The sequence below is a fragment of the Brassica napus genome, chromosome C2, assembly GCF_020379485.1.
Source record: "Brassica napus cultivar Da-Ae chromosome C2, Da-Ae, whole genome shotgun sequence".
Classification (NCBI taxonomy): domain Eukaryota; kingdom Viridiplantae; phylum Streptophyta; class Magnoliopsida; order Brassicales; family Brassicaceae; genus Brassica; species Brassica napus.
Genome location: NC_063445.1, coordinates 46,120,255 through 46,143,366, shown reverse-complemented (window position 1 = coordinate 46,143,366; position 23,112 = coordinate 46,120,255). Strand labels below are relative to the sequence as shown.

At 40.5% G+C, this 23,112-nt stretch overlaps 4 protein-coding genes across 7 annotated transcripts; 1 reads left to right on the top strand and 3 right to left on the bottom strand.

Moving 5' to 3' along the window:
* Positions 1 to 2,068: 2,068 nt before the first annotated feature.
* Positions 2,069 to 4,420, bottom strand: LOC106419637 (U-box domain-containing protein 35-like). 2 transcript variants are annotated; one of them, XM_048748266.1, is made up of 4 exons: positions 3,277 to 4,420; positions 3,074 to 3,192; positions 2,889 to 3,004; positions 2,069 to 2,806 (listed from the first exon to the last, which is right to left on the bottom strand). In XM_048748266.1, the coding sequence occupies exons 1-4, from the start codon at positions 3,533 to 3,535 to the stop codon at positions 2,542 to 2,544; spliced, it is 759 nt and encodes a 252-aa protein (XP_048604223.1). In that variant the 5' UTR covers positions 3,536 to 4,420; the 3' UTR covers positions 2,069 to 2,541. The 2 variants fall into 2 exon arrangements, with proteins under 2 accessions (XP_048604223.1, XP_048604222.1); XM_048748265.1 differs by having other exon boundaries at positions 3,074 to 4,420.
* Positions 4,421 to 4,596: 176 nt separating this feature from the next.
* Positions 4,597 to 7,162, top strand: LOC106419510 (SEC14 cytosolic factor). Its single transcript, XM_013860313.3, has 11 exons — positions 4,597 to 4,948; positions 5,030 to 5,058; positions 5,324 to 5,407; positions 5,496 to 5,549; positions 5,621 to 5,698; positions 5,794 to 5,847; positions 5,938 to 5,997; positions 6,074 to 6,169; positions 6,254 to 6,355; positions 6,433 to 6,513; positions 6,597 to 7,162. The coding sequence occupies exons 1-11, from the start codon at positions 4,894 to 4,896 to the stop codon at positions 6,894 to 6,896; spliced, it is 993 nt and encodes a 330-aa protein (XP_013715767.1). The 5' UTR covers positions 4,597 to 4,893; the 3' UTR covers positions 6,897 to 7,162.
* A 2,757-nt stretch (positions 7,163 to 9,919) lies between these two features.
* Positions 9,920 to 11,740, bottom strand: LOC106419661 (protein C2-DOMAIN ABA-RELATED 11-like). Of its 2 annotated transcripts, none has more exons than XM_048748267.1 (4): positions 11,478 to 11,740; positions 10,748 to 10,865; positions 10,504 to 10,599; positions 9,920 to 10,434 (listed from the first exon to the last, which is right to left on the bottom strand). In XM_048748267.1, the coding sequence occupies exons 2-4, from the start codon at positions 10,856 to 10,858 to the stop codon at positions 10,135 to 10,137; spliced, it is 507 nt and encodes a 168-aa protein (XP_048604224.1). In that variant the 5' UTR covers positions 10,859 to 10,865; positions 11,478 to 11,740; the 3' UTR covers positions 9,920 to 10,134. The 2 variants fall into 2 exon arrangements, with proteins under 2 accessions (XP_048604224.1, XP_048604225.1); XM_048748268.1 differs by lacking the exon at positions 11,478 to 11,740 and adding an exon at positions 11,207 to 11,377.
* Positions 11,741 to 12,164: 424 nt separating this feature from the next.
* Positions 12,165 to 21,425, bottom strand: LOC106401193 (sister chromatid cohesion protein PDS5 homolog A). Of its 2 annotated transcripts, none has more exons than XM_048748264.1 (33): positions 21,137 to 21,425; positions 20,295 to 20,498; positions 20,026 to 20,207; positions 19,783 to 19,909; positions 19,466 to 19,684; positions 19,093 to 19,309; positions 18,874 to 19,019; positions 18,634 to 18,779; positions 18,410 to 18,559; positions 18,243 to 18,303; positions 17,954 to 18,145; positions 17,688 to 17,870; positions 17,454 to 17,608; positions 17,221 to 17,347; positions 16,988 to 17,137; positions 16,821 to 16,880; positions 16,570 to 16,706; positions 16,366 to 16,483; positions 16,133 to 16,267; positions 15,850 to 16,046; positions 15,615 to 15,768; positions 15,314 to 15,460; positions 15,073 to 15,159; positions 14,445 to 14,990; positions 14,264 to 14,353; positions 14,090 to 14,169; positions 13,855 to 13,906; positions 13,688 to 13,771; positions 13,548 to 13,585; positions 13,385 to 13,450; positions 13,131 to 13,261; positions 12,617 to 12,945; positions 12,165 to 12,539 (listed from the first exon to the last, which is right to left on the bottom strand). In XM_048748264.1, exons 1-33 carry the CDS (start codon positions 21,227 to 21,229, stop codon positions 12,489 to 12,491), a joined length of 4,854 nt encoding a protein of 1,617 aa, XP_048604221.1. In that variant the 5' UTR covers positions 21,230 to 21,425; the 3' UTR covers positions 12,165 to 12,488. The 2 variants fall into 2 exon arrangements, with proteins under 2 accessions (XP_048604221.1, XP_013697125.2); XM_013841671.3 differs by having other exon boundaries at positions 18,255 to 18,303; positions 21,137 to 21,424.
* Positions 21,426 to 23,112: the final 1,687 nt, after the last annotated feature.

Sequence of the window (23,112 nt, the reverse complement as noted above, 5' to 3'; positions counted from 1 at the left end):
TTCTTAAGAAGTAAAACATTTATTATCATTCAACTTTCTTTTTCTTTATTTCTTGCGGCATTAACTTCCTCCCGTCTCCATTTTCTGGTCTCACACTCGTTTTTTACTTCCTTTTTGTATACTATACGGATATTGAAAATTGATGCAACTAGAGCCCCTCATTTAATTTCATAAAAAAAGACAAAATATAAAAGAAGCCAAATGTATTATAGCTTTTATTAGCAAGTTGTTGAATACGAGTTTGGTAGATCGAATGATAATGAAATGAACTCGGTTTTGTGGATCTTACAAAGATGTTTTATTCACAATATGAGATAAACGAACGAGATTACAAAGAGATTAAGTAAAGAAGGAAAAGGTCGGAGCTTTGTTGAAAGACTCTGATGAAAACACTAAGCAGGGCGATCGGTCGTAAACCCTAGATCTTGCCGTCAGTGTCTTAGTGTTTGTTTGCGGATCCCTTTCTCTTTCTCTTATGTCCTCCTTTTATAGCCTCGGTCCGTCTTTCTTTCGTTTGCCCTAAAGCTAGTTCGCCCTAGAAGCCTGGCCCAATTTCATGTTGAAATGGGCTTTTGAGCCGAACGAAAGTTCGTCGAGCCGAAGTCGACCCAGTCAGTCGATCAGTCGCGAGACCAAGCTGATCGATCGGTCATTTAGCCGATCAATCCGTTAGCCGAGCTGGTCTTGTCTGGGTTCATGTTGTTAATTTAAGCTGATCGAATGTGTCTCCAAGCCGATCGACCATCAGTTGCGCTGGCCGCTCAACTTGGTTGCTGATGCTAATGGGCCCAATCCTGTTGTTCGATGGGCCTTGCGGGGAATGCTAAATTCCACTCCAACAGTAAGGCCCCCCCACAGTCCACTTGCGATGGATCATGGTTCATCGTAATGGGATAGCAAGAATTGGTTCTGAGAATGACGGGTTCGGTCCTGCTCCGACCAATCGCCCGATGTGTCTTCATACGTCTCTTGGAGCGCGATGGATCAATACGCTATGAAGTTTGGAAGGGCATTGTCCGGTGCACAGTTGCTTATCAGAAGGATGTCCTGGCTCCGTTTATGCGATAGATCGATCGGTCAATACGCCTAGATTCTTAAATCTCGATCGATCGATGCTGGGTGTTTGTATGGGTGTTCCATGCTCGATGGCTAACGTCCACAAAAATATTTTCAACAAAGTCATTGTTGTCGATCGAGTGCTTTTCGCTGGTCGATCGATCGACTGACCGCCGTACTGTTTTCATGTCTCTTGCAATTCCCTGTGAATATTCGACCATCGATCGGTCGATACTTATCGAATGCTCCGTGCTCGATTCACAGCGTAGGAGCCTGTCAATCGATCGGTCTGATCTAGACGTGGGAATTTGTAGTAACAGCTTGAGCGGCGCAGAGAACGAGGCGATCGATGGAGTTACTGGCGGAGGTGTAAAAGCTTAGGGTTTCTGAATCTTGTTGTGCGGTCGATCGCTCAGACGTCATTGTTCTACGATCGCCTTTCGTCCGTTCGATCGGTCGGGTTACGCATTGTCCGATCGATCGGCCATTGCAAAGGCGCACGTAAATAGCCTTTATCGATCGTTTGGTCGCGGTGCAGATGCGTTCGAGACTCCATATTTTGACTGGTCATCCTTTGGGGACGAAGCTTTGGCAGCGCTCCTACTCTTATGTTAGGGCCGATAAAACTTCTTTCGAGGATCTGCCAGATGAAAGCTTACGTGTTCTATGGAACTCTGATGTTGGTAGTTGGCTAAAGTCGAATCGATCGATGTCTCAATTCTGATTTTAAATTGGTTTCTTTTCTTTTTGGCTTTGAAGTTCCTCATCCGAATATTATCGGTCCTCTGGATACCTTTTGGAAAGATCTCCCGAAGGTTGTAGTACTTAGTCAACAGACGTGGGGAAGCTTCGACTGTTAGAGGATCAGTCGCCAGCAGAAACGCATCGCGAAAGGTACTTTATCGCCGCTTTGTTCAATCGATTGACAGCCATCATTTTCCTCTCACGTTGGCTACTCTTTCTTTTGTTCTAGTTGATTGGGCGCAAGACGTCCCGTGTGTGACAACGACCGGGAAAAGGATAAAACTTCCAGTCATGGGGAACATTCCAAAAGTATATCCGAGTTATAACGAGATTTTGCGTGCCCAACTTGGAGGCGAGAGCTTCAGTTCCATGTCTGCGTTCGAGGGAGAGGACGCCGAACCTGCCGAGGAAGTGGCGGTTGACGGGGAAGACATTGAGGTTACGGATCCGCTGGTTGAAAAGACAGACGTTCCTACGGCCGATGCCTCGACGGAAGGGTTGACTGAATCAGCTCCCGCCGTCAGTCCGTCGAAGAAGAAGAAGAAAAAGAATTACTCTCTCTTCATGATCAAGTGTTATTTTTCTCTTCATAGATTGCTATGAAATTGCATGTTTGTTTTCTTTATGCATAAGCTGCTTTAGTTAACTCAATTAGTATTTATCAGAGTTAATTTGTGTTCCTTCTATTCAACCAAACTCAAACCATAACAAATATATAATCTTCGGTTGTCTCTCATTCCATTAACTGTTAGTTTTGGGCTTACTGAAAAAGCAAATGCAAGCAAAAGGGTCATTGGATTGATCCTTCTTCAGCCGCTGCTGTTTTGGAGACTTGGAGGGAGTTCTCTCCTGCACTTTTGGGGACTTGGAGGGGACTCTCTCCATCACTGTCTCCTCCATCTTTATCTCTTTTCCTTGGCATATCACCTTAACCTCGCACAGTTCTGCTGCAGTGCTCCTCATTATCTGTTCAGGAACACTGTTTCCTCTTGTCGAATTTGCTTTCCTACAATAAACAGACAGAGAGGACTGTCCTGTCATCTGACAACTAAAAGAATAGGGGCTAATGATCTTGTATATATAGATACCTTGCATTAGGCTTGTCGATCCCAAGAACAAGCTTTTTAATGTGAAGAATAGTGATGAGGTCTTGTAAAGCCTTTGCCACCGAGTCACTCTCCACCAGTATTGTCTCCACCTTCACCTGTATTTTGCACTACTTCACTATCTTGATACACTCTTAATCAAATACCAAGAGAGAAAGAGATGGGACCTTAGAAGCAGAGCAGGCATGAATGAACTTGTTCAACAGAGTTCTTCTCTTCTCTCTTTCCTGAGACATAAAGGTTTCAAGTTGTTCTTGACTCGCTTGCTCCCTCGTCAGCCTCCCCACTACACAAAGATCATACATACATACACTTGAGTTCAAACACACAGTTGGTTTCATCACAAGATAAGAGGAGAACATATACAGACAAGGATAAGGGATGGAGCGAGTCTCAGGAAAGACATGGATGAGGTAAAGAAGAGTAGAAGTAGAAGTGATGAGATTGTCAAGAGCCCAACGCAATGCCTCCATGCTAGAGTCTCCTTTACCAACTCCAACATAAACGTTGTCCTCTCCGTTCATGGACACTGTTCCACTGTTGCTCCCTTCAAACTGAATCTCTCTCACCGTCTCCAGCCCTCCTCTCCTTCCATCTTCTTCTCCCTCCTCTTCTATCTCATTGTTCATCTTCTTCTTCTCGTTGACTTTTTACCTCTTGGTTGCTTCAAACCTTCTGACTTTCCTTTAAATTTATATGCAATCTTACATGTGTTTTGTGGAATGTACCACTTGATTATTTTTTTGCCGTGTGAGTTTTGTGGAAACCTGAAGTTTTCAAGACATTGTACTTTTTACATAGCATGACAAGTTCCATATTACAAGTTTTATCAACACGTATGTGTTTGGAAACTATTTCTTTAACTAAATTTGCATCATCCAAGCTTAGAAAAATAGTTTATCTTGGTCAAGAATTTGAAATTGTGTATGGGTCAACGTACTTTGTTCATTGTTTATTAGCAACTTATACACGAATATCCGAATCCAAAGGAAGAATCTTTGTATATAATAATCCAAAGTCAAAACACATAACTTTCTTAGCAGTTACAAACAAGAAAGATGCAAACCTTATACATTAACAGCAGCTATTGAAGTTTGATGCTTTCTCTCTAGGAATCATTCCCATGTTTTATGTTAGGCTTGAAAGTTCAGCCCTTGAAGATCATTTTGACCCAAAGATTGTTAAGTTTCGAACAATGTTTGACCAGTTTTGTACTTGTTTTTTATAGCCTAGGCCCAAACATAAATCTGGAGAGAAGTGACCCACCACCTATGTGTTTCTCTCAGCCCATGATTCATAACTCGCAGTCACATTCAGTGTCTAACTAACACTTTATGGATGAAGAAAGCAATGCAAAGTTAGAGCCGAAGGCCAAAGTTAGTTGTGTCTTTATTCTTGGCTTTTGGTTAGCAAATCACAAGAAATATCTTTTTTTTTGTGTGAGATAGGCATTGTTTTGCCATACAAGGAAACTGACCCTTGATTAACATATAAACTAAAGCAACCCCATTCATGCTATCTCCACCCCCCTAAACTTTCTTTTTGATAGTATAAAGTATTAACAAATGAAAAAAGTAACTAAAACGTTTATAAAGAAGACAACTTTAAATATAGTTGACTCAGAAAAAGGAGATAACTTTGAATACACCATTTCTTTATCTCCCATCTTTTTGATCTTTGCTTTTACCAATAAAAGACAAGGCTCACCAAATCCGCTACGAGTTCATAATAATACAACTCTGATAATCTAAAAAAAGACAAAGTCTTTATCAAAGTAGTTCTGCTCTTTAAGTTAAGAGGAGTTTAATACACTCGTTGTGTTTTAAAAGGTGTATATTTATGTTGGGAGTTGTCTGTCTCGCCTACCACCTCTTTGACCTTTAATGATGGACTCCTCATGAGTTTGGTGCAAAGTGACCAAAAGGAAGACAAAAAAAGAGCCGATCTTGGAAACTCTGTCTGGTTGCAGTGGAAGTGAGCAAAAACAATGGGGGTCGTCTCAGAAGAAGCCATTGATGAATTCCTTGAGCTCATAGATCAAGGTCTTACCTTCTCCCTCTTTTACCTCTTTCCCTTTCTGCTCTTATTAGTAATTTACTAAATTGGGTAATAATTTGTACCAGTTGAGGAGCCATTGAAGAAAACATTTGAGGTATGTTCTGTTTTTGTCTCTGTCCTTGAAAATGGGTCAACCCCTATTCAACAGATTCCAAAGATTAGATCCGCATTTGCATCATTTATACTGGCACATTGGATCTGTGTTTGGTTTTTCTGTAATAGTGGTTGAAGTTGATCCCTTAAGATTTTTTTCTAGGCGTGAGATTGAGCTAGAGTTGTTGCATTCATGCTCCGGTTCTTATTCTTGTTGTTTCTGAAACTGAAGTCAAGTAAAAAGAAACTTATTTGTGAATCTGCAGAGTGTCCATCAGGGATACCGGAGGGAGCATTTGAGTCGCTTTCTGAAGGCACGAGATTGGAACGTAAGCAAAGCTCATACAATGGTATGTTTTATATCTCCCAAACACTTCATTATCTGGTTTCTTTGAGTGTGTGTCTTGGTTTCAGCGTTTTTGTGTAATTCATTTTCAGCTGGTTGAATGTTTACGTTGGAGGGTTAATAATGAAATTGACAGTATACTATCTGTGAGTCATTCATCTCCTTATCCTTGCTTTGTGTTGTGTGGCATTAGATCATGTTTTTTTGGCTTCCGCAGAAACCCATTGTGCCTAGTGAGTTGTATAGGGGCGTACGGGACTCTCAGCTCATAGGAATGTCAGGTTACACGAGAGAGGTACCCCCCACCCATTGGATTCCTCATTGCCTTCTTTCTGAGCAAAACAAATCTCTTCTTAACTCTTACTTGATGTTGTTACCTTAATTGTTTAGGGCTTGCCTGTCTTTGCTATTGGTGTTGGCCTCAGCACATTCGACAAAGCTTCTGTAAGATGTGCTTCATTGTTTTGTCCTAGTTTTCGCAAGATCAAGTGACAAACCAAAATAATGAATGTGCTTCTCTTTTTCCACATACAGGTTCACTACTATGTCCAATCCCACATCCAAATCAATGAATACAGAGACCGTGTATTACTGGTAAGTACATAGTAATTGGCTAAACTTTTCTTTTAACGGTTTTTTTCTTGCTGTAATGTGTAAAACTCTGTTACAGCCTTCTATGTCTAAGAAGAACGGGCGGCCAATCACCACCTGCGTCAAGGTTCTAGACATGACAGGGTTAAAACTTTCAGCGTTGAGCCAAATTAAGGTATGAATAATGATACCACCAAGTTATATAATAAGTTCTTGAATTCATCTTCACACCTTTCTTTGTGTTAACATTTTGATGCAGTTAGTGACTATCATATCAACCATAGATGATCTGAACTATCCAGAGAAGACAAACACGTACTATGTTGTGAACGCTCCATATATATTTTCCGCCTGTTGGAAGGTAAGCCTTTTTGTTTGTAACTCAGGGTGTTAGCTACTTAGCTTGTGAATGTGTGTCTTTTATTTTCAAACAAACAGGTTGTAAAACCTCTTTTACAAGAGAGGACGAGGAAGAAGGTTCATGTGTTATCTGGTTGCGGAAGGGATGAATTATTGAAGGTATGTATATATGTGCATATGCTTCCTTATGGTCTTGGTGTGAAATGCAAAGTTTTCTAAATATTTTTGTTGCTTCTTTATAGATTATGGACATCACATCCCTCCCACATTTCTGTAGAAGAGGAAGCTCTGGGTCGTCTCACCACACTGAGGGCGTAGACTGTTTTTCTTTTGATCATCCCTTCCATCAACAGCTGTACAACTATGTGAAGCACCATTATGAGACCCAGGGACACGCAGAACCTGCAAAGCAAGGATCATTCCACGTTGGGTTTCCTGAGCCTGAAGCTGAGATAGCCAAAACCATTGAATCGGAACTGCACAAGTTTGAGAACTGCAATGGTCTATGCCAGCCTGCTTATGACAGAAAAGGATGTCCATGAAACACTGTAGGATGATGCCTCTGAGGGAACTCCTTTCAGTGCTAGCAGATCAGATGAGTGAGCTATGTCAAATCTCCCTAGCCATGCAGCTCTAAAGTGAAGAAAATAAAATAAATGTTCTCATGGCTTCATGTATAGTGTTATTTGAGCCTTTGGATAGACATTTGTACCAAATTTATTTTGTGTTTTTGTAAAATGTAAAACAGAGGCCGAAGAAATCCACTTCTCAAACTCCCTAAGCAATCTGAGTGAGTGCTAGTCTATGATATCACTCTTTCATAGAGTTGTGGGTAAAGGTAAAACATCACTGGCTTCAACAAGATACAATAGAGTATATCAATATTAATTTGATTTCTAACCCACTTTAATTGCATCTCTCTCAAATTCAAAGTTAAGCAGTCTCATGAGACGGAATATTAACCGTATAGTCACGCTTTGCGTTCTGTAACAACATCTATTGGCTTCAGAGTGCTGAATACCCTATTGTCTTCTCCGACCTTGCAACACGTCAACAAGTTGAAGAGTATGTATTGGGAAACTTTAATTGACATGTCATCTCTTGCTTGTTCTAGATGCTACGCTTACCAGAGTTAAAGAAGAAGCTTACATGAACTCAAGAACAAGTGCTGATGCTCCTCCTCCTCGGTTGCATACTGATGCCACTCCATACTTTCCCTTCTTTGCTCTCAACACCTGAATCACAAGGATTCAACCACATTTTTTTCATCGGGGATTCAGTTCAGTTAAACAACATTGTTGCCAGCTCTTAGTATAAGTGCAAGAAGCAACACAGTATAGTACGGAAGCAGATAATCAAGAGACAATGGATATTCAGCAAACACTTTTTGCTATATTAGAAATCACTATAAACAATTTACAAGAATTGCTTAATCAGTTTCACACGACTTGTTAACACACTAACAATTGCTACTGAAAGATTTCTAAGCTACCTAGCTTCTGTCTCTTTGTCACCTGCTACGTCAGCCTCTGACTCAGAACGACACCAAGAACTCCTCCAAGGGATTTTCACCCTTCCTATAATAATCAGCTTCGAGAGTCTTGTTGATTCCTCATCGACACCTTGCTATTTTATTATTTTATAGTGATCTCATACGTTCCCAAAACCCTTGTCAAAGGAACTATGGATATGGACAACTTCCATATTAATAAGTATAACTTTCTTTTAAGAATTATACTTATTCCATTTCTCTAAGGCATAAACTTGATCCTCAAGTTTATTCACTTGTCTTATCTCCACGGTATAAACTTTCTCCTCAACTTTAACCTACTCCAGCTCAGCATTTTGCATCCACGTGGTCCCTACCACTCCGCATGCTTACTGGACACTGTCTGATACCACCTGCGTCAGCGACTTTGTCAAGGCATAAACCACATGCTTATCATTCTTCATCTCAGCATCTTGCATCCACATGGTAACCCACCACTCTGCATGCCTTATGTAGTAACGACTAATGCATCCATCATCAATGACTTCATCGCCAACTTCGTCAACTATTGACATCTACGAGCTCTTGCTTGCATCTTCAATCTCCCTCTTTTAGCTTTGTGTGCCGATCAAGCACAACTTCCTCCTAGTTCAACAACCACGTTTCCTCAACTGGAAACTTCCACACTAAATATGTTTTTTTTCCCACGAGATGTGCACCATCTAGATCTTCATAGTAGATATGCTTTTCTCCCCACGAGATATGCACCAACTACATCAGGACGTCTATCACACCATGCTTTCCCCCCCCCCTATGAGATATGCACTCTTTGGACCAGAACGTCACATCTTCTCCCCCTGCTTGATAGCATACTAAGCTAAAACACAGATGCTTAGATATAAAGACTTCCACCACACACCCGTCTGCTTATTCTTGCGTAATCATAATATAGCCCCTACCGCAACGGAATACATTACAGTACTGCATCATGATATGACACACCCGTCGATATACACCTCGACCAACTTCTCTTGAGGACTTGGCTCAACCGATGTGTCATCATCTCGACCAACATATCCTTCGAGCCCCTCCTCACTAAGTGCACGCCGCACTCATCGCTATAGGCTTTGATTGATTCCCGCATCACTCTCCAAACGATCACTTTTGAAAGATTGTGTACTTTGCCACTCATACCTTTTCAGTTCTATTTAAACAATCTTGGGTAGAATTTTAGACGCAAAAAATCAAATGTTGGGTGTATGACACATGACGTGATCAAGGAGTTATCCAGATGGCTCATCCGGATGGAGAAACGGACAAAACTCTCATCTCCATCCAGATGGCTCATCCGGATGGAGAAACGAACAGGCCCATACTCTCCATTTCCACCAGCCACAACAACGTCATTCAAACCGAGCTGGATGCTTTGAGCCGCAAGCATTACAGCTGAAGTAAAAGCAGTAATGTGTGTACAGCTAAGGTTTCAGTGATCCATCAAGAGTAGAAGAAGGGTTGTTAATGAAAGGTAACCTTTCATTCCTGAAGCATAGACTTTGTTGACAGTGGTGCAGACAACTGAATAGGGAATCCCAGCTCCAAGTGCAGCCTGTCTTGCTGGTGCTTGCCCAAGATTGGCGGTTAAGACATTTCCAAAGAAGACCTCTTCCACAACAGCCGGATCAATGTTTGCTCTTCTAAGTGCAGCTATACGGTGGAGTGTGCACCAGTAAGATGATGCAAATTTGCCTGAATCAAGAGAGAAAAAGAGTACAACTATACTACCTTCATATAAAGATCACAGCTTTGGGTTCTGTGCAGAGGTGTAAAACTCATCAACCTATCCGTTTGGTGGCAGATAAGGACGATCAGGCTTTTGTTTCGATGATTACGAGGAAACGTGTAAGAGAATAGTTCATAGTTGACAAAACAAAAGAGAGATAAAAGAACAAGTGTTACACGTCGGATCAATGTCAGTTTGCGTGATTGATTTTGTCCCTTTCTTTGGAAGATTTTGTTAAGGAAAGAAGAAACGTGAGAATAGGCTATTGATGTTAGTTTTTTTTCCTGTAGTTACCATTCAGACAATGAAGTTGTCTAATGTATTCATAGATTGGTAAACACGGTTACAAGATTTATTAGCTGGTGAGTGAGTTACCACAAGGCGCAAAGGTCAAAGCTTTAAAGTCTTAAAAGCTGTTTCACAAAAGACCATACATGTTGCAATTTAACTAATACAAAGGGATTGCCTGCTACAAACTAAAATACCACAACACATCTGGATTCATTAATCCCTAATGATCCTTTGTTCCACGAGGAGGATCAATCAGCTTGATCTTCAACTCAATCTCACCCGATTCAACAGCGCACAGCTTCAGCCACACGCTCTGCACCACCTCTCCGTCTATGCAACTGATTGTGCTCTCACGAGATAAGCAGTTGTCTGAATCCGGTAACACTTTCCTAAGAGTTGTCTCGCCAGAGGAGACGTGCACTATATGCCTTAGTCTGGCTACTGAGATGAGTGGTTGAAGGCTGAAAGTGGCATGACCCATCTTGTCATCTGCCTTGAACCTATCTTTGTCAAACACTTCCTGAAAACCACATCAACATCAACATCATCATCATCATGATGGTCACAAAAGGAAAATAATGAAGCATACCAATGAGAGAACTGCTGCAGGATCTTTGAGTGTAAAGCTCAGTTCCTCATCCCACACAGGGTTCAAGCAATTGTTGATCACTTTGGTCTTGGCTGACTGTTTTTTTTCAAGACAGTAAAACAACATCACATCAGCTAATGGCAGCATCATAAAGTAAAACAACACTTCTGAAAAACAAACTGTAGTTGTAACCACTAAGGACAGTGAGCATTGAATATGGTTATAATCACATCACTAAACTTACCTCATTTCCCAACTTGACTATCACGTAAGGATCACTTGACTTGAAGTCTCGGATCGCCAGTTTCTTTCCTCTAATAACAGTCACCTGGAGCTGTCCTAGTGGCTCGACCATCTCAGACCTTACAAACACAAGCTACCAGCATTAGAAGAACTAAGCATTTTCACACACTCGTGACAAAACAGAGAGATAAAGAAATTGTCTTTATTAGACAATCAATTGAATATGACAACCAGAATCACGAGTAATCCGAAATAAACTCCCAAGGAAACATTAAAAACATCACTCCGTTGGTTCAGCTTCTTGATACACAAAAACAAACTCTAGGAAAGATATAGAAAGATTCACACTTGGACTTGGTCCATAAACAACACTAGTGGATTTCAAGCAACCAAGAGAGATCAAATGCCGCTAATCTACAGGTATATCTATCTAGTGAGTATGCAAGAGGAAGATAGATACCTAGATCGCAACCAGAACTTGATCAAGAAACACAGAGGATTAACAAAGGCTCAAACTTTGTAAACAGAGAAACTCGAGTCTACCAAACCAAAAGAAAGTAAAAGAAAGTGGAACCATAAAGAATGAGTGAAGCAGCGAAGAATGGTACTAACTGAAAAGGAAGTTTCACTGAGAAAGTTGCAAACTTACTGTATATAAGAAACGGTAAAGGACAAAAAGACACACAGCTTTTTAACAGCCAGGAAACACAAGATTACGAGAACAAACTTACCAGTTTGGAAAGAAAAGATACAAAAGGAGGGTTCCTTGCTCTTCTTGAGATTGACGCAGCTTCTCTAGTTTGCTTCGTTAGATATGGAGCTGAGAGTAGGGAGGATGATGCAAATTACAGTAACATTTGTTTTTATTTATTAAATGAAAAGAGACGCTGTGTCATAAAGACAAGTTCGATGGTCTCGAGTCTCAAAGTTGCTAAAGAATGTTTGACCAAAAAGCGTGAGCATAAAGTTTTGATTTTTGGAGAACGTAGCTAGTTCAATTAATTACTGCAGAGATTTGGTGAACCTAATTATCATATAAATTAATTACAACCGTAAGTTCTTTTTGTGTTCAACGTTCAAGGTATGGGTAAAAGTAAAACCATTTTTTATTTATAAAATTGCTCATCTGCTTGAACCAGGAATGGTCTCTGACACGCTTTGACTCAGTCTAATCTGTAAAGCTCCAACACACAGTGAGGGCCCAGGGGTATCACCATAACTTTCTTTTTCATTGTTAAGTGCAAAAGAAGCTCCTCCTTTCTATTGTGTCCGTTCTTTACATTATGTAAAACTGTTACTTGTCTAATACTCACATGTTGAAAAAGAAAACGAAACCTGAAACGATAAATCAGAGTAGACATAAAGATGATCTAGGACCAACAATAGTGGAGAGGTAGAAGAAGAAAGTGGCCAAGTAGTTGAGTTCAAAAGGGAGAGCACTTTGGGGTTTAGGAATGTAATAAGGGAGTGGTCAAGTATTACAGAAAAACATGAAACAACCCTACAAATAAACACACATATAGATACTACAATACATGAGCACATAAAGGTGTCTAAGAGGAGCTGGATTTTTGCCTATTATTCATTCATTCCATCATGGTGGTTAGAAAGAACAAGTATGTATCACTAACCCTACAAATCTCACATATACACCACATCAATGCAGTAACCACCAATCCTTGGGGACAAACACCGCAAATTCTATTCCCTGTATTTCTTCTACATAATGGCATAGGACACACCTATGCTGCTTTCTTGGAGCTTGACTTAACCACTTTGCTTCTCCACGCTCCCTGCACATGCATTAAGAACACTATGTTATATGGGGAAAGGTAGGCTACCTGTTAGTTTTAAGAGAAAGGTAGGTTACAAGAGTTTCATTGTCAGAAGCGTCAGCATCCCCGGCATCATCTTCAGCTTCAGCTTCAGCTTCTGTCTCCATATCACTCTTTTCTTGTTTCTTCTCAGAATCTGAGTTGTCAACATCAGTTTCTTTCCCCTCAGGGTTTCCACTCGACTCTGCTTTTGCCTCCTTTAAATCAACTTTCTCCTCATCATCATCCTCGCCTTCTTTCGACAACTTTCCTTCGGACTCTGATTTCTCTTCGCCAGCCTCCTTACCATATTCCTGATCCTCTGTCATCAGCTCTGTGGTTGATTCCATCTTCTTTTCATTTGTTTCTTCAGCAGCTTCACCGACTGAATTATTCCAATAAACAATGAAAATCAGAAACAAACAAAAAATTGCTTGTGCAATAAGATCATCTAACACTGTTTCCGTATGTATACGTGCATGAAAGGGCATAAGTTAAAGGATTTAGAAACTGTGGGGAACAAACAAAATTGGACATAACATTGGAAGAAGTAAGTCAAATGGAACTTACCTGGAATGGCAATGGATCGGTTTTTCTTGGTTCTGCTCTCTAGCTTCTCATGTTCTAAAGAGGGACTTCCTGGTGTTCCTTCCGGGTGCTTATGCCTTATGTATTTCTTTGGGGTTCTTTTCCCTTTTGGCCTACACAGTCAGGAAAAAAGAAACAAAAGGATTAACACAAACACAAAGACAAACGCAAAAGTATAACCAAACAGCTGAAGAATGAGATCGCATCTAGACTTATAATGACAACATTTCACTTACGTGGTAGGAATAGGGTCTTCATCCCTTCGCAAGGCATCTGAATTCTTATGCTTACTTCCAGAAGATCTAAAAGAAACAAACAAAAAAACAAGATTGCTGAACAAAACGAGATTGAATGGACTACAAGAAGATACATCATCCTAAAATGAAGAGTATGTCTTACCCTTTCTTATTAGAACTTCGCTTTGATGTCTTGGTCTTCTGCAGAATGTAGAAACAGTGTAAGGATATTAATTAAGTAGACGAGCAGAAGTAGTGAAGATGGATTGACAACAGAGCCCAAAAAGCAGGAAATGTTAGAACCTTTGTGGGCTTTCCCGAGTCTACAAGCTCCCATCGTTCTTTATCGAGGCGAAGGACTTCGACATCTCCATCCTCATAGAGTATCTGATATCACAAGATAAAGTACAAATTTGGATGGACCAACTAACGCAAGAAAAAAGACAAGAATCAGATTGCTGAAAGCTTACCACATGTTTCTGTTTCGTCGAATCATAAGATTTTACCGTGCCTTCATAAAACCTATTGATTTCACAAGATGCAACTTCTGGTGAGATAAACTCAGAGAATAATATCACATTTTGATGGAAATAAATGATTGCATCAGATGGGTTCATAGTAAGAAAATATGACTCCAAAGGGAATACTATAATGATATCACTTTTACAAATTCAGTCCAAGGAAACGTAGTAGAAAAATGCTTACCGCTTATCCATAGGCCACCAAACATCTATTTTGCAACCGATTAGCTCATCAGTGACCATTTTCTTTTCTGCTGTGGAGCACTGCACAAGAAATCAGGTAAGGCTATAAATAATTTAAAACATTATTTAGAAAAGTGACACTGTTAAACATCAATGGAAGGTAAAGATCCGCCACCTTAGCCAGTCCTGTGACGCCTTTTCTTTTCCGGTTCTGCATTGATCCAGAGGAAGACTTCAATCTATCACCACTTTCTGCTGACCTACTCTGCTTCCGTTTAAAAGAAAAAATAGCATATTAATTAACTGGACTAGAAGTACAATGAAATGAGCGGTTTGATCCTGTAGATGAGTTTTACCCTATCACTGCAGTTGCCATCTTCACTATGATTTTCTGAGAAGATTTTCTTTTTCGTTCGGGAAGACCTGCTTCCTAATCTCTTTTCCCGGTTTGAATTTTCATCGTTCGAGTCCATATCTCTCTCTTCATGCAACTCTTTTATAGAGCCACTATTTGAGAACTTGAAAGGACTATGGCCAGAAGAAGATCTCCGGCGTTTAGGGACTGAAACTACTGATGTTCCATCCCCAGCACTCCTTTTGGTAGCCTTCTGATCCGTTTCACCTGTGTTTGATCTCTTGCCAGGGGAATGTGTGTGTCCATTACTGGACTCAAATGTATCCACCGTGCGCAAGTGGTCCAGATTTATCTCCCTCACCATTTTCAAAACGTCGACATCAGTTTTACCGCTCTCATCTTCAGCTGAAACAGATTTGTTCTTTTCCCCCTCTCTACTCTTGGTTCTCTGAGCTCTCAATCGCTCTACTATTTTACCCAGAGGAATGTCATTGTCATCACTTTCGTCATCATTCATACCCTCGTGCTCTGAAGCTTGGGGTATCACCTGAAAGAAGGAAATATATATTTTTTTTAAATACAGAAATCACTGAATATTGCAACTCAGGTTTTAAGGTTGGATAATATACAGATGAATCAGCATGACTCTCCAACTTGAGAGAACTAAAGTGTGCCAAGACAGTTTCATCAGCTAGCCACAATTTCTCTTCACCAACCTGTTGAAACAAAATGTTATGGGTTAGCAAACGCAAACCAGGACAAAAATATGAGGTTAACAAGAGTAAATACAAAAGCAAAGACGCTATACAGCTCAGATTGCCAAGCTCGTCATTCAAATATCCAGAAACATGAACAAGTTTGGCTTCTTACCCCAGAGTTGTCACCTTCAGTTTTTTCAGAAGGTTTGTAAAGTGTTGGAGGCAGCGATACAGGCGTGAATTCCCCTTTTAGATCAGTCTCTTTCTGAGTTAACTGATTCATTACTGACAGCCCGAGCTCACAGATCGCATGTGAGTTCTGTAAATATAAAATTATGAGACTGTCAGCTCCAATGGCACCATGACAGGGCCAAGTAAAATGGTTACACATATCCACATGCTTACAATGATTATAAAATATAGTCATGACATAGCTGTTTAACAGAACAAGCTCAAGGAAACCTTTTACAAACCTTTGACTTTGTTGCATCAGTGACATCTTCCGACTGTTTTATACTATTGAAGATAGATATAATGGTGGGAACGCACTCCTGTTCTTTGTCAGTATCTTCAGCCTTCCCGTCTTCCTCTTTATGCAGTAACAGAGAAATGATCAAGTATAATTGGCTGAAATAAGCGATTGGAAATAGTAAGTATAAATATTACAGTAAAGAAACAGAAAAGTAGTAGGTAAAACCGAAAAATTACCGATATATCATTTCATATTCCTTCACATCTTTGCATTTTTCGACGTCAGGACAAGAATGATGCGCAAGTGCGTGAACCAAGTAAGGTAGGATACTATGAGGGTAGGGAGAAACCGAATTTGCATCAGTCTGAGCAGAGACTTTCCGCCCTTTTGTTTGGTAAGAATGTTGAATGACATCAGCCAGGTTCTGTTTCTCCTGTAATGCCAATCCCGACGAATAGTTTAGCTAGATAACATTGTCAGAAAGATCGTATATGTTTTAAGTAAAGGGAGATGACATACCTCCTCTGACACCAGTACACTTGATCCAGTGATGTCGAATAAGAATGAACAGGCATACTTTGTCTCCAACACTCGATCCTTTATATACTGGTGAACTTTCCCAAGGAATATTTTCTTAGCCATAGGAAATGATATCTACAGGAGAGGGTTAGCAGAAATGTTAAAACAGAACCAAGATCAAAAGTAGGCTAGGCTGGAAGGTGCGAATGGAAGACCAAAATGAAGGAAGGTACCTCAGGGGTTTTTAGAGTTAAATGGAAGATATCAATCGATATCTTATCGTCCCAGTGTCTAGAAAGGCGGAGGACTGCCTTTGCAGCAGCTAGTTTCATATGGGCTTTGTCAACAACGCTGTGGAGAGGTTGAGCATGAGTGCCTTCAGTTTTTAAAGAGAAAAAAAGAACATCTTAGAATGTTTGGCATTGATGTTTACCAACCTTGAGTCTATCTCTTCAGATATTTCCCCAAAGGAAAGAATGTTTTTCAGTAATATAAGAAGGTCATCAACACCCGTGCGAAGATGAGCATCCTTGAGCGGCAAGTAGCTCTTAACCAATGTCTTGATTCCATATATCTATATTACAAAATAAGAAAAAGAGAATTTTGAAATTAATTGGACAATAGAGTAATTACTTTATCAACTAATGTGCGGCAAAGAACTATTTTAAACTAATATTAATATACCAACCTTCAGTTGACAAATTTCACTTTTGACATCCCAGGATAACTTCTCGTCATCTACTGCTTCCTGCAAAGGGGTTTAAGTTTCTTCCAATAAAAAATGAAAGGAAAACTGCGAAACAAATCAACGACAGAGTGACCTTTTGCAGAAAACAAAACATAAGTAATACATACACTTTCGGTTTTGAGGATTTTGCTTCTAATAAACTCAACGATTTCAGTTTCTCTAGTCTCAAAGACTGGCATCGCAATCTGCGCTATGCATCCAAGGCTTTGTAGAACAGCTGGCTGATACCTCTTGTCGTCCAGCATGTCCACGAGTCCCTACAAGTAAAGTATCATGTCAGAATTTTCACATGCTAATTAATTATATCAACAATATCTTAGTATCAATGAAGAACTGCCACCTTGTACAAAACAGATAGCGCCTTCAAGCCATCATCCTTTGTTATTGATGCTAGTGCTTGCACAGCATACTTAGCCTGCTTACGGTTACCTTCTACACAGATTCTCTCCAGCAACAGGTCCACAGAACTTTAAATGGAAACATTATAAATCAGAAAAAGTAGGAAACTAACAAATGACGTGAACTCATGTTTGGTAATGTTTACATATATATCCAAGGAGATGAGTCTTTCACCTCGATAACACAATGAGATTCTCCCGAATAGTACCACCTGCCTTCGCCAGAATTTTAAGAGTACCTTCCTTTATCATTTCATCGTCATCTTTAAGGAAACCTATCAGTTCTTCTTCAGCCCCGTCAAACAGTGATGGACAGTAACTTGCGAGAAGCTACAAAATCAATGCACAAGCATCAATGTGGTTAGTTTTGTAAAGCTAGAGGATTAAACGATGTCAGGTAAGTGATTACCCCTAAGAAGTCCATGCAGGATTGAATGCCCAAATTATCTTTAGAAGCCTTTCTAGCAGAGACTTCTGACAGCATCTCTTTCACATATTCCTTACTGAATAGGAGATAAGAACACTTTATGGAGAGACTGCCGAGAAATTCATAGAGACTATGCTTTTCAGAAAGTATTTTAAGCATATCATCCTGCACACAAATTAAAACAGCAAACTATATAAGGTCATGGAAAGTAAACCTTAATGTAAGTACAAGCTTCTCGTCATTCTCACCCGAATCTTTGACGCTTGTACTATGCTAGCGTTGGGATCGAGTAGATTATTCAAGATCTTCCAGATATTAGCATCTTTCAGTTGGTCAAGAACCAAAAAGTTCTGCTCAGCCTTTGGGGGATCAGAAAATGCACGTGACATGACTCTGAATCCAAATTGGATCTTTTTCTGCATCTCCGGAGCATCAGCACTCTGCGTTCAGACAGAACATAAGGTTACAGCTGGTGAATATTAAAAGAAACAAAAAAATCCAACCGGAAATCAAGGAAAAAAAAAACTCTTTAATCACATTTAAGCAAACCTGTTGCAGCTGCTTGAATGCCAAGTATTTTTGCATTTCTTGTTGTATCCTAAAGATCAAGAAGAAAATTTTACAAGGTCAAATTCCAATACCAAAAAATATATTTTAAAGATCATGCAATAGTATTAAGTGCCAAGTAAAATCAACAAATCCACCTTTGCCTCTGCTCCAGTATTTTCTCAAAAGCTTTTGTCTCCACGTTGTCAAATCCGGAAAATATGTCTATCCAGTGCTTAACTTTATCTCTAACAGAGAAATCACTTGGAAACAATGAACTGCAGAGAGTATATTCAATTGTATCTGATCTGCAACACAATGAACATATTAAATGCCGAAGGTAATGCTCATAACATATTTAGATATCTGAAAAATGTCATACCTGAAATCTTTGTCATAAAGACATCTTAAAATTTTTCCAGGAATCCAATCAAAGTCGCCAGTGCCTACCTTCCCTTCAGCACACCGTAAGCAATATACCCGGTATAGTTCAGTCAACCTTTCCATTGTGTATGTCTTTACCAGTATCTGATTTAGAAACAAAAAGAAATGTAAGTTCCAATGTCTTTAATTATTAGCATGTAACTATCTGAGACATCAAGACAGGATACATAAAACATACAGCTTTGTCTCGGAGCCTTTCAGCAACCAACTTTATAGTGTCAATTGGAATCGACGTCAGTGCACTCGCAGCCACATCACAAATAACAGCAACGACTTGTTTGCGGATATTCTCATCATAATCCAAGAGCCGGTCACTAAGAGCAGCTACAAGAGGATTAACACACTAAGATTAGTGAGCTCTAATTTAAAACTAAGGGCGCGATAAGGAAAGACTTACATATAATTTGGGAAGCCTCGGCTCTCGAAGGATCTGAGAGCAAACACTTCTTAATATGGTCAAGGATGAGCATTCTAACTTCAACTACTCTATCAGTCAGCCTTTTCAAAAACTCCACAAAAACTGAACTGAACTCTTCGGAGATGGCACGTCCAGGCAAGGAAAACAACTCTCCGACCAATCCGACAACTTTCAAACGAGTTTCCAATTCATCAGCCTGTACATATTAATAGTACGCATTATGGAGTTGAAACAACCAAAGGATAAAGGTGACTATTCAAACAAAATACAAAATTACTGATGCATGGTTCAAGAGTCATGGTGGTGTTTGACAACCATAATAGAGGCAGAAGACCAAAACAACAACACATACCAAAAGCTCTCCAGTGAGATAGGGTGCAACTCCGGATAGGCACTGAGGAGCACAGCGGTACAAATCATAGATAACCTCATGGCAGTCAATTTGACTGGTGGAAAACCGGCTATCTCCAGACAATGAAGAGATAAGGAATTGTTTTATGTCAGATTCAACTTTTGGCGCACACTGCTCTATGACTTTCATAGCAAGTCTTCTCGCCGCGTCACTAACGTCCTGCCATCATAAATCCAGAAAATGAGCGGTCTGCTATTACATAAAGCAACAAAACATTAATTAGAATAATATCAGCCAGCGAAGTCAGAAATGCTCACACTTCTATTTCTGCCCAATCTAGAGAGTAGAATTAGTAACAGCTGCTCCTGCACATCTTCACTCTCTTCTAACAGAACAATCATTATATTTTGCATTGATGAGACAACAACCTCCGGATGGTCATCTCTGCATATACAGAAATAAAACAATCTGTCAATACAAGGAACCAGAGGATAAACACAAAACTCATTTATAACTCGTATTTGAGATAGAATTAAGGCTAGGTTGAAAGTGAAACCCACCTAGCAACATCAAGAAATGTAGTAAAGACTTCTTTCACCAGCTCATCGCACTCCAGATCCAACATCACTATACATGACCTGTATTTTGCAACCGTTTCGAGAATAACAACCCTCCTTCCAAATGATGGTCCACCGACATCATCCAACCCAGAGAAGGAACTCACAATCAGTTGAAATATATCCTGAAACAAGATTTAGAAACGAAAGAAAAATCAGCAGTGGATATGTATGTAATCACGGTTCCAGAGGAAATTCAGGACAACACCGACCCTCATAGTGTCATCATGGTAAGGCGCTTCAGGTGCTGTGATACGAGTTATCTCAGAAAAACAACTCGCAACTAGAAGCTTCACATCCTTGTCTTGATGCTTGAGAATTTCAGGTTTAATAATTGCGTCAAGAAAAGGCTGGATGGACTGCAGCACTGACGCTGGTGGAGACTGCTCCAACTCAGAAAGACAAACAGCAGCTTCCTGCATGTAGCAACACAACAAGTTAACGAGGCTGGGGTTAGCACAGATCATTACCATTTAGTAATGGCATCAGACAAGAAAATAGAATTACTTGACAAGGAGACAAGTATCTCACAAAAGTAACCCAACCAATCAAATCCAAAATTCCACGGAGTGATTGAGATATAAACATCTTAATCAAATAGAAGGCATAACATACTGAAAACTAGGGCAACTCTTGCTTCTATCGAATATCAACTGAAGACAGACAGTGCAATTCAATTCCGACAGAGACACAACTCAAAGACAACCAGGCATTGAAAATTAACAGTCCAATCCTAGGAACTTGACATTCTAACAATTGCAAACCTAGTTAGCAAAAGGCCGTACAATTCATATGCACCTTCCAATTAAAATGGAGCAAGACCCCAGTTTTGATGTGTGACCTAATTTTACAAAATCAATTTATATCAAGGGGCTGGTCAGCTAGCCCTAACTCTATTAGCAAACATTACCCAGAAAGCTGAAACTTTTCTCTATCGACCAGATTTGTAGAAATTTAAAGCTGAAAACTCCCTCCAAACGAAAAAAATCCAAACTTGGTAGAAACGAAGTCACCAGAGGCTAAATTTCTGAAGAATTAGAGAGGAAAAATTCACCTTGAAGAGTTTGAGCAATGAATCTTTGGAGGAAGGAAGTGGGTCAAGCTTGGATCCGAACTCCTTCAACTGCTCCTCTGGCTTCAGAGCCATCACGAGTGGAACCAAGAACTCTTAACCGGGGGGATGTGGTCTTCTCTTAGAGCCAGAGCACCCCGTGGAGAATAACGAAAAAGGGGTTTCTTTATTTGTGTTGTTGTGTTCAGAGACAGTCACTCTTTCGAACACATCCCCGATCTGAGCGGTCTCTCCAAACAACAGGCCGATTTGCTGACTTACGGGTTTGTGTCCCTCATCTCTTCCTTGTTTTTATTTATTATGCCCTCCACTTTCTCTTCTTTTTACTCTTTGCCCCATCCAAAGCCTTTCATTATTGGATCCAAAAAGGCCCAATAATAAGGCCTTTCAAACCGACGACGTCGTTTTGCGTGGTTTTGTGACCTTGTACTTTCTTAAGCAAGATCATATTGTGAGATTAGATTCTCACTGTGGACCAAGTTGTGGAAATAATAGTCAAGTCTCTGGAGACGACCGGCACTGGAAAACATCGTTATTTACTGTGATTCCTTAGAGGAAATGAACTGGAGTTGATCTTGTAGACTGGTCAAAAACGGAAGCTCTTTCTGAAGAGTATCAGGAGGAAGAAGGTGATGCAGACGAAACTGAGAGACACACGTGAAAAAAAAATATGAATGAGAAAGAGAAAGAGAACTCCTGGTTCTCCCCCGACCGCCCCGCCGCCTTGATTCCGCCTCCGACCACCGCTGGTAGTCTTCCGTCTCCCCTTCCTGACCCGCTCGATCCTACTCCCATACCCCCCACTGAACATTTCCCTACCCTGCAGTCAACTATTGTTTCCCCTCCACTGACAAATAAGTAAATTTCTCGAGCCTTCGAAACTGCTTCTACAGTTTTGGTTGAAGCAAGCTCTGAAACTACTTGTGCCTCCCTTATGGCTCAAGATCCTCCACCCACTACAGATTGCCCTCTTATGGTGAACTCTGATTTACTTCCTACTACCAATGTGAATGACCCATTCAAGGGTTTCACTCTTCATATTCCCAAAAAATTCAATTCCCTTTCCTCCTTCCACTGCAGCCTCCAAAAACCTCCTCAATAAACCCTCTCCCCAAAAATCGAAAACCCCCAACAACAAACGCATCCCACTGCCTCTGCTCCCCAATCGATCTACAACTCAGACCAAAGCCCCTCCCAACCAAACTCCTACCCATAATAATCGCCAACCCCCTTAATCCTATGCGCAAAAAGCTAAGGCGATAGCAAACAAAACATTGCAAAGACTTGCGCCACTGACCTACTCAGAAACTGGTATTCCACAAGTAACAATTCCTGATGAAGTGTTTCAAAGAGGAGCTGAGCTCCATAAAGACTTCATCCAAGGATTCTTCTTCGCCAAAATGCCATCCTACCAAGCGCTCCAGAGCGTTCTCAATTTCATGTGGGGAAAAGGAACAAAGCTCGATATCAGAACAAACCCAAAAACTCACTACTTTCTGGTGAGAATCCCAAATGATTACATTAGAGCAAAGGTACTAGAGAAAAATATATGGTACGTTGGTACTGCTATGTTCCAAGTGTCCAACTGGAACACTAGCATCGCAGAATCAGCTCCGCTATCTAACCCCACATCGATTCCTCTATGGGCTCCCACCCGACTTGCGCAGTCTTGAGAGGCTTAGCTTCAATGCAGGCGTGATAGGGGAGCCAAAGGAAACTGATGAGTTTACAAAGAATCTCACGGATTTGGATCTGGCGCATGTAAAAATAGAAGCAGACCTCTTTAAGCCGCTCCCTGCCCTTATTGAGCTAAAAAGATCCAATGGAGAAATCATTCCGGTTGAAGTATCATACCCCTGGATCTCCCCTTCCTACTCTCACTGCAGGGCGCTGGGACACATCATGAAAGATTGCCTTCAAGCAAACCCAATCTGGGTGGAGAAACAGACAATCCCGAG

Bases quoted from the DNA above. Each gene is read 5' to 3' on its own strand.
- LOC106419637 (XM_048748265.1), bottom strand. From the start codon at position 3,535: ATGAACAATGAGATAGAAGAGGAGGGAGAAGAAGATGGAAGGAGAGGA. The intron at 3,005-3,073 runs GTCCCATCTCTT...TGCAAAATACAG, and splicing joins ATGCCTGCTCTGCTTCTAAG to GTGAAGGTGGAGACAATACT. The intron at 2,807-2,888 runs GTATCTATATAT...TGTTTATTGTAG, and splicing joins ATCGACAAGCCTAATGCAAG to GAAAGCAAATTCGACAAGAG.
- LOC106419510 (XM_013860313.3), top strand. From the start codon at position 4,894: ATGGGGGTCGTCTCAGAAGAAGCCATTGATGAATTCCTTGAGCTCATA. The intron at 5,550-5,620 runs GTGAGTCATTCA...TGGCTTCCGCAG, and splicing joins AAATTGACAGTATACTATCT to AAACCCATTGTGCCTAGTGA. The intron at 5,848-5,937 runs GTAAGATGTGCT...TTCCACATACAG, and splicing joins GCACATTCGACAAAGCTTCT to GTTCACTACTATGTCCAATC.
- LOC106419661 (XM_048748267.1), bottom strand. From the start codon at position 10,858: ATGGTCGAGCCACTAGGACAGCTCCAGGTGACTGTTATTAGAGGAAAG. The intron at 10,600-10,747 runs GTAAGTTTAGTG...GAAAAAAAACAG, and splicing joins TAGTCAAGTTGGGAAATGAG to TCAGCCAAGACCAAAGTGAT. The intron at 10,435-10,503 runs GTATGCTTCATT...TGTGGTTTTCAG, and splicing joins CTGCAGCAGTTCTCTCATTG to GAAGTGTTTGACAAAGATAG.
- LOC106401193 (XM_048748264.1), bottom strand. From the start codon at position 21,229: ATGGCTCTGAAGCCAGAGGAGCAGTTGAAGGAGTTCGGATCCAAGCTT. The intron at 16,268-16,365 runs GTACCTTCCTTC...CCTCTCCTGTAG, and splicing joins TAACTCTAAAAACCCCTGAG to ATATCATTTCCTATGGCTAA. The intron at 15,769-15,849 runs GTAATTTTTCGG...CGCTTATTTCAG, and splicing joins GAATATGAAATGATATATCG to CCAATTATACTTGATCATTT.